At 34.6% G+C, this 14,455-nt stretch overlaps 1 protein-coding gene across 2 annotated transcripts in view; it reads left to right on the top strand.

Moving 5' to 3' along the window:
- The first annotated feature begins 1,963 nt into the window (after positions 1–1,963).
- LOC118742985 (tyrosine-protein kinase RYK) overlaps positions 1,964–14,455 on the top strand; it is a 92,155-nt gene continuing 79,663 nt past the window's right edge. For both annotated transcript variants that reach the window (XM_036475430.1, XM_036475429.1), the window contains exon 1: positions 1,964–3,244. In XM_036475430.1, coding sequence (XP_036331323.1) covers positions 3,127–3,244 — 118 coding nt within the window. In that variant the 5' untranslated portion in view covers positions 1,964–3,126. The remainder of the gene's footprint in view (positions 3,245–14,455) is intronic.

The raw sequence follows: 14,455 nt of genomic DNA, 5'->3' as shown, positions 1-14,455 counted from the left end.
TATGTAGATGATGTGGAACTTTTGGTTTAGGGACGATTTCTATTTTTATTCTGGCTCAAGGTTACCTGAACTAGGTAACTAGGTGGGCGATCAACGGCGGCCTCACAGTAAATTCTAACAATACGGAACTGGTCTTGTTTACCTGGAAGTACAGATACCCGTTATGGCCCTTACCTCGAGTGGAGTTGTTTGTCTTCGGCTCTCAGACAGGATCAAGTACTTAGGCTTGATCCTGGATAGAAAGCTGTCGTGGAAGCCTAACATTGAGGATAGCGTAAGGAAGGCGACGGTTGCCTTGTACTTCTGTAGCGGAGTTATCGGTAAAAGGTGAGGTATCTGGCCCAAAGTAATTCGTTAGCTCTGTGAAACCAGATTTAAGCCTACACTGGCGCTGAACGTCAGGCTAAGAGAAACCAGGTGGTAACACATTGAAATTCTGGAGGGATTTGATTTCGCCCTGAACACATAGATTACAGTGCCTTCGAAATGGCTCCCGGAGAGGGATGGGTATTGCGGGGTTACTCGAAGAAGGGAGCGATAAACTTCTTCACGAACGAATGAAAACTTGGAAACAGGGTTGGTGGGATGTCTGTTGTCGATAACTCCTTACCAAAACTATGTTCAGGCTTCCGCACTGCTGCTGTGTCTTTCAGGTGGAAACAGCTGCCATCAAGGAAGCGGTAGACTCACTGCTAAAGGGTGAGATGGAGCGCTCAAAATCGGTAAGGGAATGTCCGACCTCCCAATCAATTGAATCAGAGTGCTTCTTAGGTTCTTAGGTACTTCTTCCAGTTTACCACGTTAACTCTCAAGGGCTACTGATTGTGGTTCTGACCGGCCATCGCGCGATCGGTATTAACGCGATAAAACTAGAAACTTCAACTGATCCGTTTTGTATCAGCTGTCAAGAGGAAGATGAAGTAGAACCATCTCCATACTTTCTTTTAGACTGTCCAACCTTCGTGAGCCTAAGATGGAAGCATTTTGGATCGCACTTCTGAGCTAACACCGAGCTCTCAGGGATCGAAATTAGCCGCATTTGAACCCAACCTAACGTTTACTTCTTTGAGCTATGAAAAAGTTGGCCACATTATGCATGACACATATCCAAAACTAGAGTGGCCATGTTGAATGGGATTTTTATATATTTAGTTTTGCATTGCATACTTCTATCACTCCCAAATAATATTTGAAAATCAGATCCTTATACTTTAAGTTGTTTTATCAGCTAATTAACTGGCTAAACCGTTGGGCGTGGCACCAATAATTGTCGACTTTTTGATCGGCTGTATCTTCCAATGAGAAGAAGGATCGCAATCTACAGAATGTTGAACAGTGGCACATATGATGGTCAGAGGCAGCCTGGCTTTCAATACTTCTTTTTATGCAGTGCACGTTGTCTAGAGGACCGCTGTGGCTGATTGGTTGGACATGCCTCCCAAAATTTCGTAACTTGTGTTCGATTCTAACAGCGCTCGCCCTCGGCAAGCAATGGTAAACCTCCGAGTGCGGCTCTATCTTCAAACAATACATATGAAATGATATAACTTCATTGTGATTTCAACCATGCACGACTTGCTTCTGCGGATAAAAAGCTAGTCACATGAAATGCTTAACTCATTTAAAACTATTATTTTTCAAACTTAAGTTCTTAATTTTTTAATTATATAATTCCCCTCATACCAGAAGCAACTGAGTATTATCAAATTTCGTACTACTTATTTTTAAACGCAAATTTTCGTTTATTATTCTCTTTGCAGAAGCGGTGACCAAAGGTAGTTAAAGAGTTCAATGGTGAAACCTGAAAGAAGAAAGCTGAAAAAGAGTTGTCAAACACATATGTGACATGCCGAAAATTGTGGCTCTCGTAGGCAAGGGTATGTGACAAGCAAATGAAAAGAAACAACGAATGCAAAAAAATGTGTTTGCATATATAGACATGGCCATAGAAGTGTTGTAGCGGCTTTAGTAGAACACGAATAAAAAAGGGACATAAAAATTTAAGCTCAAGCAATACGCCACGCAGAAACAACGCACAAACAAACTGAAGGCAGAAAGTTTTCAAAGTCTGTCTTCTGACGACAGAGCAATGGCATTTGATGACTGCTGCTTGCCCGAAAATGAGACTAACCGGCAGACAAGCACGAGAACAACAACAATAGTAACAGAAGTGTCCGCAAAAGGAAAAATACAAACAGCCTTCGCAACACTTGACAACACACCACAGCTGCGTATGCAACAACAGCGAAAGGGACTGTGAAAAAGAGCAAAGCAACAGCTGTAACTGCAATAACCAGCAGGACAACATTAAGCCGCATTAAACCACACTGCCGACGCCACTCGCGGAACACAGACACTGCCACATGCATTGCATACAACGAGAAGCCGCAGAAAAAACCAGCTGGTTAAAAAAAAAAAAGCAATCACGCTGTTGATTGTACGACGCTTATGGTGAAAGTGCTGCTGGTCAACGACCACCAACCAACAAGCAATTCAGCTACAAAACAACAACAAAAAACTAATGCGCGCAAATAGTAAAAATCAAAAGAGGTAGAGAGAGATAGAGGAAAGGAGCAAAGGAATCTGAAATCACAGTCCTTGGGCAATTCGAGCACATTGAAATTGGAATTGACTAGCGGCAATAGAGTGTCGCTCTTTGACGTTGTTGTTGTTGTTTGTTTCACCAGTCACTGAACTCAGTTATACTGGGCAGGCTCGTCTAGTCGCTTTTCTCTATTTTTTTTTCTTTTGCTTTATCAACACAGCAAGCAGCGAACCCTTTCACGCCTACGATAAGCAAATAGAGCAAGTAAATTGAAAAATCAAAGAATATAAATAAATAAACAAAGAGGCAAGCAGTACGAAAAGCAAACAAAACCGATATATTGAGAAAAGGTCACGAAACAGCGTTAGAGCCTTATATTCAGTGAGGAGCAGCTGTCATCAGCAGCAAGTTTTTTTTTCAATTCTCTTTAAATTTTTGGTGGCTCACTTTCCCATTTCGTTATTTCAAAAGCACACGTTATCAGATTTACATCTGCTTCTCGCCACCAAACTACTGTTACACGTCTGACGGTTTCTGGAAGCCTCTCCTCGTCGCATTCAAAGGCAATTCCTATCAGCGAGATGATATCAAAATTTTGGTTGAACATTTGGTGTGCACTGGTGGTCAGCTGGTTCCCACTACTAACCGACGGCTATCTGAATGTTTTCATCAGTCATCGCGAAGTCATCAAATTAATGGGTGAGTAAAATTTCTTAAATCCAAATCATGTATGTACTTTTACATGATCAAATTCCATTCAGTCAAAGTTTAGCATTAAATTATTTAAATGGAAAAATAAAATTTCCCACACAATGCACAAAATTTAAAGCACTGCGTACACTTAGTAGGGGTTAAACAAATTTTTGGGCATGCAAATTTGCATTTTTCAGTTAGTTATGCGCAGTGAACCAGAAATGTGGTTACTCATACGCCCCCGTTGCTCGCCCAGTGTTATCTGTGTGTGTGTGCGTATCTCCTCTTTATTTCTTTTATTTTTGTTATTTTTTGTCTATATACTATGCATCTGCAGTTTTTTTAACCATCAAATATTCATTTATTCATTTCAAAAGCAGATTGAAAGTTTTGTATTTTATGCAGCAAAATAAATGTTCGTCAACGGGGCGTATACGCAACATATTTGGATTTGACTTATTTTTACAAGCTTTTATTTATTTTACTACTGGGTATGCATGCATGTGTGGTTATTTGGCTCAACTCTTGCAATGAATTTTTAACCAACTTCCCGATGAGTAAAGACTTTAAACTTGAAACTTAAATAGCTCAGAAGTTGATGGCAATGCAATATGAAAGATGAATTTAAAAAATTTCGGCAGAAAATTTCGGCAAAGCAATGAAAATAATGCTGCTATGTGTGCAAGATTTTTTCGGAACTTTTTTAATTTTTCGTATAGAAGTTTCTTTACTTTCACTTCATACAATTTTCTTTGAAGATTCGTAAAAAAATCGTTACAGAAATGAAATACTCCTAAGGATTTCGTTAAGATTTCGGGATCTTTGGTTTGCAGGATTCCTTTCAAAATTACAAATGTAAAAGTTTGTGAGTGAGTGAGTGTTTCTTCTGCGCCCGTAAAAATGGAACACTTATTAGTTCTATTATACCGGCATATTTTTTAAGAGAGCTGCAAACTTCTTAAAAAGTTAAAATTAATTAATTTATAAGGTAAATAAATATATCAACAGTTTAGCTGTCAAATGAAAACGTATCCAAAACGAATTATTTCGAAATAATTTTAAGGGGGTTGCCACCTGCAAAAAAGTTAAAATCGACTAATTAATAAGTACACAGAAGAGAGTAAAACGAGAGGCATTAGGAACGATTTACTTCAAAAATATTTTGCACGATTGTTGCCACCTGTTTTAAAAGTTAAAATCAATTTAATTAACAAATAAATATTTTAATACGGGTATTAGACGAGAGAGGTTTAAGAAAGCTTTATTTCATAAACATGTGTAAAGGGAGGTGCCACCTGTTTGGAAGTAAAAAACCAACTTAATTAACAAGTTAAATAAAATAATTTAATGTGGTATTAAACGAGAGAGGTTTTACAAAAGCTGTATCTTTTTGAAAAATATTTTTAAAAGGAGTTGACACCAGTTTAGATATTTAATGTGAAAGTTTGTGAGTGAGTATATTTTTTGGTCTTTGTGTGTATAAAATTTGGCATACAGATAGCTTATGGCCTGAATTTTCATATAGTATTTTTCTTGAAAAGGGATGCCACCTGATAAGAAGAGAGATCTACCTTAAACTAAAATTTCATCGCAATTTCAAAATGTGGATGCCAAGCGAACGATGTTCAAGAAAGCTTTATTAGGAAAACAAACCTATTTAAAAAGTCAAATTGAATTTTATTAATAAGTTGACTGGAGTACTATAATATGAGTGGCAAACGAACGAGGTTTTCCATAGCTTTACTTAGAAAATATTTTGATGAGGGCTGCCACTGATTTAAAAGTAAAATCCCATTTTTTCATAAGTTAAATAAAGTAAAGTAGTGTTTCAAATATATTTTTAAAGACGGTTGCCACCTGCTAAAAAGCCAAACTAAATTTAGTCAATAAGTAAAATTAAACATTAAAAATTATGTTCAGTCAAACGAAAGCTCTTTAAGAAGGTTTTAATTGGAAGATATTTTAAAATCAATCAATTATTTTAATGTAATATTACAATATGCAAGTCAAACGAAAAGGTCGCCCCTTCACTGTGAAAACAGCTTTGAGGGGGATGCCACCTGTTTAAAAAATGAAATTCAAGAAAACATTTGCAAAATAGAAAATCTTTCGCCTCCCCAGTAAAGATGAATGAAATATACCAATGAGATATTGATGTGAAGAAGAAAATACTCTTTTTCTAAAGAAATGGCAGCCTATACAAATAATTAAAAAAAAAATGTACGAAGTATGTCAGCTTTATTTTCATTTTTGATTTTAACCCATTGTATAACTGCGTACTGAATAATTTTACTGTTACCTGGCACCCTTTATATTATTACACTATTATTTATGGAAGTTGTTTTTTTATACTGAAATTCAAAAATCAGTTGAAACTCGACACAGGTTCTGGAACCTTGATACAATAAGATCTTTCTTAATAAAATTCATCATTTTCAATGATACACTTTTTTTTGCATTTGAAATCATAGCATTAAACCGAACTTAACGCGGGTGGAACTGTGGGCAAAAGCTAGTATATATACAGCGCCGGACTAAATTATAGGGAAAGGGAATTTTTCATAATACATATATGCGAAATTTTTTACTTAATTTTTTTCCACTAATATATAGTTCAAACTACAAAAAAAAAAAACAAAAATAAAATCTCTAAAATTTGTGCAAAACTCAGGAAAATTTGCATTAAAGTTTGCTACTTTTTAAACGGATTTTTTGAAAAAAATATGGTTTTACAGCTGATTAAAGTTTAGTATACCAAAGTGCAGGTTTGAAGTTGGTAAAAAATCGCATTGATTTTTGGCATTTCCTTCACGCAGTTTCGTCCTTACAAAAAAATTGTCGAAAATACATAATTTTTATGGAAGAAACTACATACTCAGAATTCTTGTAGCAAATCTGATAAAAAACTTGTAAATTTATATACAAATTTATTAAATTTTTTTGAGTTTTGCACAAAATAGAAAAATTTTGTTTTATATAAATAATTTGCACAAAAAAAAATAATTTTTGATTAAACACGGCTGCAAGCTCATTAAAATTGTTGAATATGAGGGGGAAAAAATAAAGAAAAAAATTTTGCATATATTGCGAAAAATTCCCTGTGCCTAATTTAATGCAGCACTGTATATATAAAATGCTCTTTCTATCTCTAAAATATATTTTTTTGCATTCCACCACATAAATTCGTTATTCGCCAAAAGTACCACTGACACACTTTCGTCCGAATCGAGTTTGACTGATTAATATCACTAGCCAAGTTTCACTTAAATTCACTTTTTCTTGCACGCGCAAAAGCACAAAGCCAACAAAATAAATACAAATACTCAAAAAATATGTATGTATTTGTATAGCAACAAACCAAATGGCGAACTTTGAAAGTGAAAAACACTTGAAATATACAAATAAATTGCAAGCAAAGTGAAAGCCAAACAAATACAGATATGAAAGTGTTGATCAAGCCAAAGCTGAAGCGGTTAACAATCAGGAAACGATTGAAAACAACGGAAACTGCTTTGCCAAGCGAAATGTGAAAATGGTGAAAATAATAGATTACCAGATTAAAAGCATCCTGGACGCGAAGGGAGTGGGCAAACAAACGAAAACACAAAGCCATTAAAAGAATAAATATATAATGTGCAAATATATAAGTATGTGTTTACGTTCGACAGTGTAGAAAGTTTTCGAGTGGCTTTCGAGCATATTTACAGATGTATGTATTTATAAATAAATGATACTCGAGCATATAGTTAACAGGACACGAGCGATATAAGTGGGGCTTAACTCTGCAGGCATTGTTCAATTTTATTTGCACATACACAAAAAATCATTTATTTTATTTTCGGAGAGTAAAACCTCGATATTAAAGTATCTGTCGAATGGAAGTCTTTATGGCACATACTTATTGTTGACACATAAAACCAAACAACAAAAAACTGCAAAAATATCCACGAAGAAAAACCATTCACGCTTTCGCTGAAGGTGGAGCAGTGTACCGTTAAACGCTATAGCATGAGTAATATGACATCGACAATCGCAACGCCACCATCGGCAGCCCACATAATATTTTCTATACTTATGTATGTTTAATGGAGTACCATTTCATTAGCAAAAAATTAGCAATTTTTTCTTGACCGTTTTCTTGAGAGCTGCATACTGGCCTTAAGCGCGTAAGTTAGCGTGCTGTGTTGGCTTCTGGCTGGGCGGCTGGTAGCACAAGTTAAAGCTAAGGCCATGCGACCTTGCCGATGAGCGATTGCCGTAATTGGAAGTCTACATGGATATGTACATTAGGGTGATTCAGAAAAAAAAAATACTTTTTTCCTCGGCACAATGCTCAAAAGTTTCGTTTGGATGCCAAAATAAGTCTCAGAAAATAAGAGCCCCTAATATTATTATTAAGAATGTCCGCATCGCACTTTTCAATTTCCCATAAGAAAAACACAGGAAGAGTTTTTTTTTTTACTTCTGATTTTTATATTTAACGAACGACACGTTGTACTTTAACAATTTCCTTCTTATCAGAAATCTAAAAGTGCGATGCGGACATTTTTAATATTAATATTAAGTGCGTCTAAACGGGACTTTTGAGCATGGTTCCGAGGCAAAACAATAAAACAAAATTTCTGAATCACCCTAATGTACATGCATATTTAGAAAGAGCACAAACTCCAATAAAGGAAAGCAGTCACTGACCCAATCGCTTTGTAATTGATTAATGATTCTTTCCGTATACCTTATGCACTTTCCATCATTTATCCACTTACCACAAAGCAGTGTTGTTTGTGTTTATTTTATCGTGGTATCTTTAATGGCTGCTAAGAGACCGGATATCTTTGTTAATATACTTCCGCTACTATGCTCAATGTATTCTTAGTTTTTTTTTCAGTATTTCGTGCTCTAAATTTGTCGCTGCTTTTAACAACAAACAAAAATAAATGGGAAACCAATTGCAACAGAACGTCTACAATCATCAAATTCAAATACGGCAAAACAAGTTTTGATTGATGTATTTATTTTCTCACAAAGCACCAATAGCTAAAACTAAACCACCACGGTTGTCGTTTACTTATTTCAATCATTGTCATTTATATTGTGAGCGTTTAGGCTTTCAAATGATTTCAAATGAGAAAGAGCAACTCAGAATTAACTAATTACAATATATGAAACTAGTGAACCGTTTAAACAGGTGGGGTTGAATCACCTGAAAAATAGGTGGCAACCTATTTCGATTGATACCCATATTTTACTAAATCTTTTAACTTATTACATAATTTGAATTTAACTTTTTCAACAGGTGGCAACCCTGTCCAAACACCCCAAAATATTCTAGATGTTCACACTATTTCGTCTGACATCCATATTTTAATATTTCATACAACCAAGTTCGACTTTTGAAACAGCTGGAACTGGAGTATTTGTATTGAAAAAGTGTAGTTGTAAAGAGGCCGGTAGAGGAATTTCTAAAATCAAACGAGATTTCTGAATTAACACCGTTATGACTGCTTCTGCTTTCCTGTGCTCGTTCTTAGCCACCTCCAAAATATTTTCATCATGCTGACCAACTTTGGATATTTAGCAATATCCCAGTGGGAAAATGTAATGTATAGTAATCGAAAAAATAATCCGTAAAACAACCCTTTTCACATTCGAAAATGCATTTGTTTCCCCAGAGCGATGTCCTAGGAAAAGTGGGGCATTCAATTTTGCATTACGTAGTATCGAGAAGTGACTGTGTTTTGATATGAAATTTTTGGAAATTTTTGAATACATTAGAATTCTGATTACATATTTAACAGTAATTGGATATAAAACTCATAAGATATACGTTCGATTATTTATCACGCATGGAATGCATTACTACTTTTTCACTGGGATATAATGCAGCACTCTTGGTGTTTCATGGATATTTGCTCTTCGCGTTTATCTTCGCTTTGCTCGCCGCTCCAGTATTTGCTAAGCTTAAGAGAACACCGAATGGGTGTTTCATTCAATTCAGTGCCACTTCAATTGTATCAACGATCAACAAACGCAGGTCTCTGTGAAAATTGATAATTACGAATTCCATTACGCATAAAATTTTGTATTTTTTATTTATTGATTTTGTAAAAATTTTACTTCATTGTGTAGCTGTAGGGGGGCAGCTGTCCCCCTGCGTACGTCCTTGACGTTCCAACTAAAGATTTTTTAACACTCTTTCGTCTGATACCCATATTTATTATCTCATAATACATATTTCAATTACCCTTGTTCAAATTGAATTTGTTTTTTTCAAAAACAGGTGGCAAGCCTCATACTTGTAGTCCAGAAACAAAGCTTTGGTAGTATCACAAGTGGAGCACGAACTGAATATATGATGATAAGTAATAAATATGGCTTATCCCATACAAAGTAACTATGTATGTACATAAATACCCTTACATTAACATAACTACCATATTGCGAATTAAAATAAATTACAATATAAAGTTGCAGTATTTTCCAAGAAACTTAACTAATATAAGACGCTTTTGTGCTGCATAAAGCCAAAAATTAACCCACACTCGTATTTTCAAAAGGTTACAAAAACGTAAAACAACAAATATACATACACACATATAAGTGCATCTAAGGCGTCATCCTTAAATAAATAATAAGTAGACGTGCTTTTAGTAAAGTTGTGTGGCGTGTAAATCAGCACAGATAAAAGATAAAACAGCAAAACGGCTAAAGCATGGAGCAAGTGTGTAATAAGAAATGCACAAAACTTTTAAAAATATTCGGTAGAAGCACTTTGCTGGTATCACTGGTGTAACTCTTGCACAACAGCCACACATATCATACATTAGGGTGTCTCAGAACAGAAGCGGAAATTTTAGGTTTTACGAAATTCGATGAATAGTATTCAATACGACCTATCTGCTCGTTTTACAATAATAAGATTCCTATATAAAAATCCATTTTAGACTTAACTATTTTATTAGAATTAACTATTGAATTTCAAAGTTAAAATTGAAACCAGTGATGATAATGAACTGCTAGATGGGTTCCAACATCAGAATGTAGTTATTGTATAAACGGCAGATAAGTCATATTGAATATAAACCCCCCATATTTTTCTAACTTTTCTTTATGTATCCCTAATATTTCAAATATAAATTCTTATTTCGGTAGAATCGCGATAACCTGTGCCGAATCTAAGTTATACTTAGATTATCACTCTGCCATATACATAATACCTCTGACACAATTGAAAACTTAGACAAAGAAGCAGTACACTTTTTCACTTTTTCAAAGAATTAAAGAATAAAAAGCTTAACAATAAAAATTTCCTGTTGGCTGATTTTCGAAGCGGGTCCGAAGACACCTTGACTTTTCTTGAATGCCTAAAGCAAGGTGAATTTTTACAAGTTGGTACCGTTTGAGCAAAAACAAAAATTACAACAACAAATTAAACGCACAATGTCGGAAAAAAGTACCACAATTATACAACAAACATATCATTTTGACTTTCAGAAGGACCGCGACGAATTCTAGCAACGCCTTGCTCTAAAGTTATACATATTTGCTTTTCGCCTTAGACCTTTTTCGAAACTAATTTTCAAAGGTATCTGTCAGACCTGATGATGCTTAAGTAAACTACAATACTTTTGTTAACTAAATTAAAATTTCTTTAGCATGTGTCAACTTATTTACATGTATGTTTACATATTTCTATAGATATGGTATGTAAGTCTGCACGTACATACATCTAAGAAGGTATACAATGCTTATTTTCTTTATACACATTAGTTCACCATATCACCCAAGCATCTTATGAAAGAAAGTTTCCACCCTTGTAAGCTTATCCTTAAAGTGAGAGCGTATAAATTTTCTTGTTACACCTTCAAACATGTGTGCACATTTGCTACTATGAAAAGTGCATATGGAGCGACAGAAACAGCGATGCATCTTTAACTTTTCCAACTTTTTACACACTTACGCGTATGTAGGTTTATTCGGATGTTTGTGAATCGCACGATAGCATATGGGGAAATATGCAGTTGCACTCAGCATATTGTTTCGAAGCATATCTACTATATGTACCAACTTTTATTGTAAATGGAAACATGAGCATGACAGTATTTGTGTGTAGACATATGGATAACTTTTTGCAAGTCATGTACCTATGTGCGTCACGGTCGCTGTGTTGTAGGGTTAGAAGTGCGCACTGCCATTCCGCAGGGCCTGCGATCGAGCCCAATTTCAGACTAATATAAAAAACGAATGAAAAGAAAAGCAAATATTTCCGCAGAGTTTATTTCTGCCAACAAATACAATCCCTGTACGTAGTCGGCGCATAACTGTAGACCCCTCTGCTATGTGTGACAACATCAGAGCGCCCGCCACAAATCGGAGGAGAAGCTTGGCCAAACACCAACAAATTGTGTTAGCGCCAATCTGTCATATTACTACATATTAGCGTATCGTTCAGGCCTAGCCAACCTACTCCAACGAAATGTTTGCGACAAAATCATAAGCAGTAAACTCAGATACGTGACCAGACAGCGTGGGACTGAAAAACTGAAAGTTGTGCTGCAATCTTTTAGTAGTTATTTCATAAATTTAAATTTTTTACTTTGATGCATCTGACATGTATATATGTACATACATAGAAACCCATGCAAACTGGCTAGAAATCAATTAAATGGGCCTTCCTGTAAAATAGTTTTTAGACCAAAAATACTTTTATGATATAAACTTTATAGTGAAATATTTAATTTAAATATTTAGAAAACTCTCTTAAAAACTCCTAACAAAGGAGACTTTCAGAAAAAAGAAAAAACGTTGAAAAATTTGATATATATTTTTTTTTACTTTCGACAAAATACATTGCCATGTTAAATTCACCAGTTGTTTGCATGCAAAAGATATTTAACCAGTACTAGATCTAAATGTACTGGAAGCGCACCAGTTCAGAACTAGAGATTTTCCCCACAGCGGATGTAAAAAATCTCACACATAAGACTTCCCCTAATCATTGTAATTATGCCACTTGGCCCATTTTACTTACAAAGATGAAAGTAAATTCGGCAGACGATACCGAGTTGCCAACACTTACTTATGTATATAAAATTATCTCCGCCATAACTGCAAGTTGTTAGTGCCTATGAATGTACTTATATATGAAAATTTAAATGAATGACCGCTCTCACCAGGGTTGCCAGGTGTCCGCTTTTTGACCGGACAGTCCGGATTTTAGTCTTATCGTCCGGGTGACAATAAAAAACACAGACTTTGAAGTCTATGATCGGTTTAAACACACACACATACACAACCTTCCACCCCTCTTCCCGTGCCACCGTTTCAGCCCTCGCCCAACGAAAAGTGTCACACCTGACAACCCTGGCTCTCACACGTAGCTGCAAGAGACAAAGACAGCAATTTACATAAAGTTGCAGTGGATAATTAGTGGCATTAACTTACTTTAGTTGCAAACTATGTTTGTAAGGATGATCTTAAAAACAAACCAACAACAGTAGTGCGGAACCGGGAAGCAGCAGCAGCAAGTCGCCGCAAAGCCACAAAGGCAATGGTGATGATAACGAAAAGTGCTGGCTGTAGTGGTAAAGTGCTCGGTAGACAGCTACTCGACAAAAGTATATCCTTAAAAGCGAAAGGAAAGAAAGAGGAATCAGAGGAAGAAGAGTCGCATACTGCAAAGAATTTTGCTGGAAATCAACTTTTCAAACCAAAGGTGCATAATTGATGGTTGCTTGTGGGTTTAATATTTAAAAAAAGGCTAATGTTCGCTGAACGAGCTTTTTAGAGGATCTTAGTTGATAAAAACTTGCCGGTATGGTTAATATTTTTGTTGAGCAATTAGTCAGCAATAAGAAAAATTATACACTTACACTTACACTTTGTCAATTCAAAATAGCTATTTATTAACGCTATTGACTAGGTGGAGCTATTAATTTCGTCAGTCCGAATATTTGCAAAATCTAAGACTACTTCATTCTGATTGATCAGATATGTATGCATTTAAAACAAGCACAAATGATGAAATTCCGTTGCATCTGCATGCATTGGGCATAAGAATGTCGAAGCAGGCGGCTAAAGTAGTAGTAGGGTAAACTTTTTTATTGCATTTATCTGTCACCTATACCTTTTGGCTTCCTGTCGCCACTGAGTTATCTCTGATATGAAAGTGGAGAAGGCAGTAGAAGCAAAAATTAAGTAAATGAAATTATTGTTGCTAAATAGTAGAACTGAATAAAATACCTGATAATACCAGCCAACACATTGAAGTTTAAAGGAGTAAAGCACATGACAACGGAAAGATGAGCAAAAATTAAATAAATTAAAGAAAAAACTTTTTAATATACCACGCTTTTATAAAGGGACTAAAAAGGAGAAAATAATATTTCTCAGTCCCATAAAATTTGCTTTGATAACTTTTCGTTTTGAAATTTTAGCAAAAGTCATTCAAAATCTAAAAATTTAAAGAAAATAAAACTAACAGAAAAAAAATTTATTCAAAAAAGAAAAAAATAATAAGATCAGTTGCTAAAAATTTAATTAGGTTGGAAGAAACATCTAGGTTTTTGTAAGAATGACAACTAAAAATTAAATAAGGAAAGGAAAATAATAATAAAAAAAAATAATCAAAAAAATTTCTAAAAATTAAATGAAATTAAAAAAGTACATACATTTATATTTCTTATTAAAACAATGATTAGGTTTATTTTGTGGCCGTTTATTTAAAAGATATTTAAAATAATAAAATCTAAAAGTTAAAAGAGCATTCAATTATGTAATAAATAAAAAGATAAATTAAAAATAAAAAACTCGCTGTCTGAGGGCTACAACTCGAACCTCTCTTTATAAAAAAAAAAAGGTAGAATTTTGTAAAATAATGAAAAAAACATTTCTTTTCAACAAATTTTATCAAAATTTCAAACTATTTAATTTTAGTCTAATAAAATATAAGTTTGAAGTAACTCAAAAATATGGCTGATTTTTGATAATTTTTCGGTACGATTTTCCCATATAAAAAGCATGCGTTACATGGAAAAACTACACAAAACTGTCGGCGGAAAAAAAAAATAAAATAGTCGTCTTGATATTAGGGCCACTGCAAACTTGCAAATTATTATGCGAAAATAAAATGCGATATTTAACCGTATACCCTGTTACAGTTTTAACTGTACATATTGTTACGATTATCCTCAAAACCTTGAGGGATTTCCCAAATATACT

The sequence above is a fragment of the Rhagoletis pomonella genome, unplaced genomic scaffold, assembly GCF_013731165.1.
Source record: "Rhagoletis pomonella isolate Grant_MI unplaced genomic scaffold, Rhpom_1.0 Rhpom_scaffold_00007, whole genome shotgun sequence".
In the NCBI taxonomy this organism is placed as follows: Eukaryota; Metazoa; Arthropoda; class Insecta; order Diptera; family Tephritidae; genus Rhagoletis; species Rhagoletis pomonella.
This window is presented reverse-complemented; position numbering and strand designations above follow the sequence as displayed.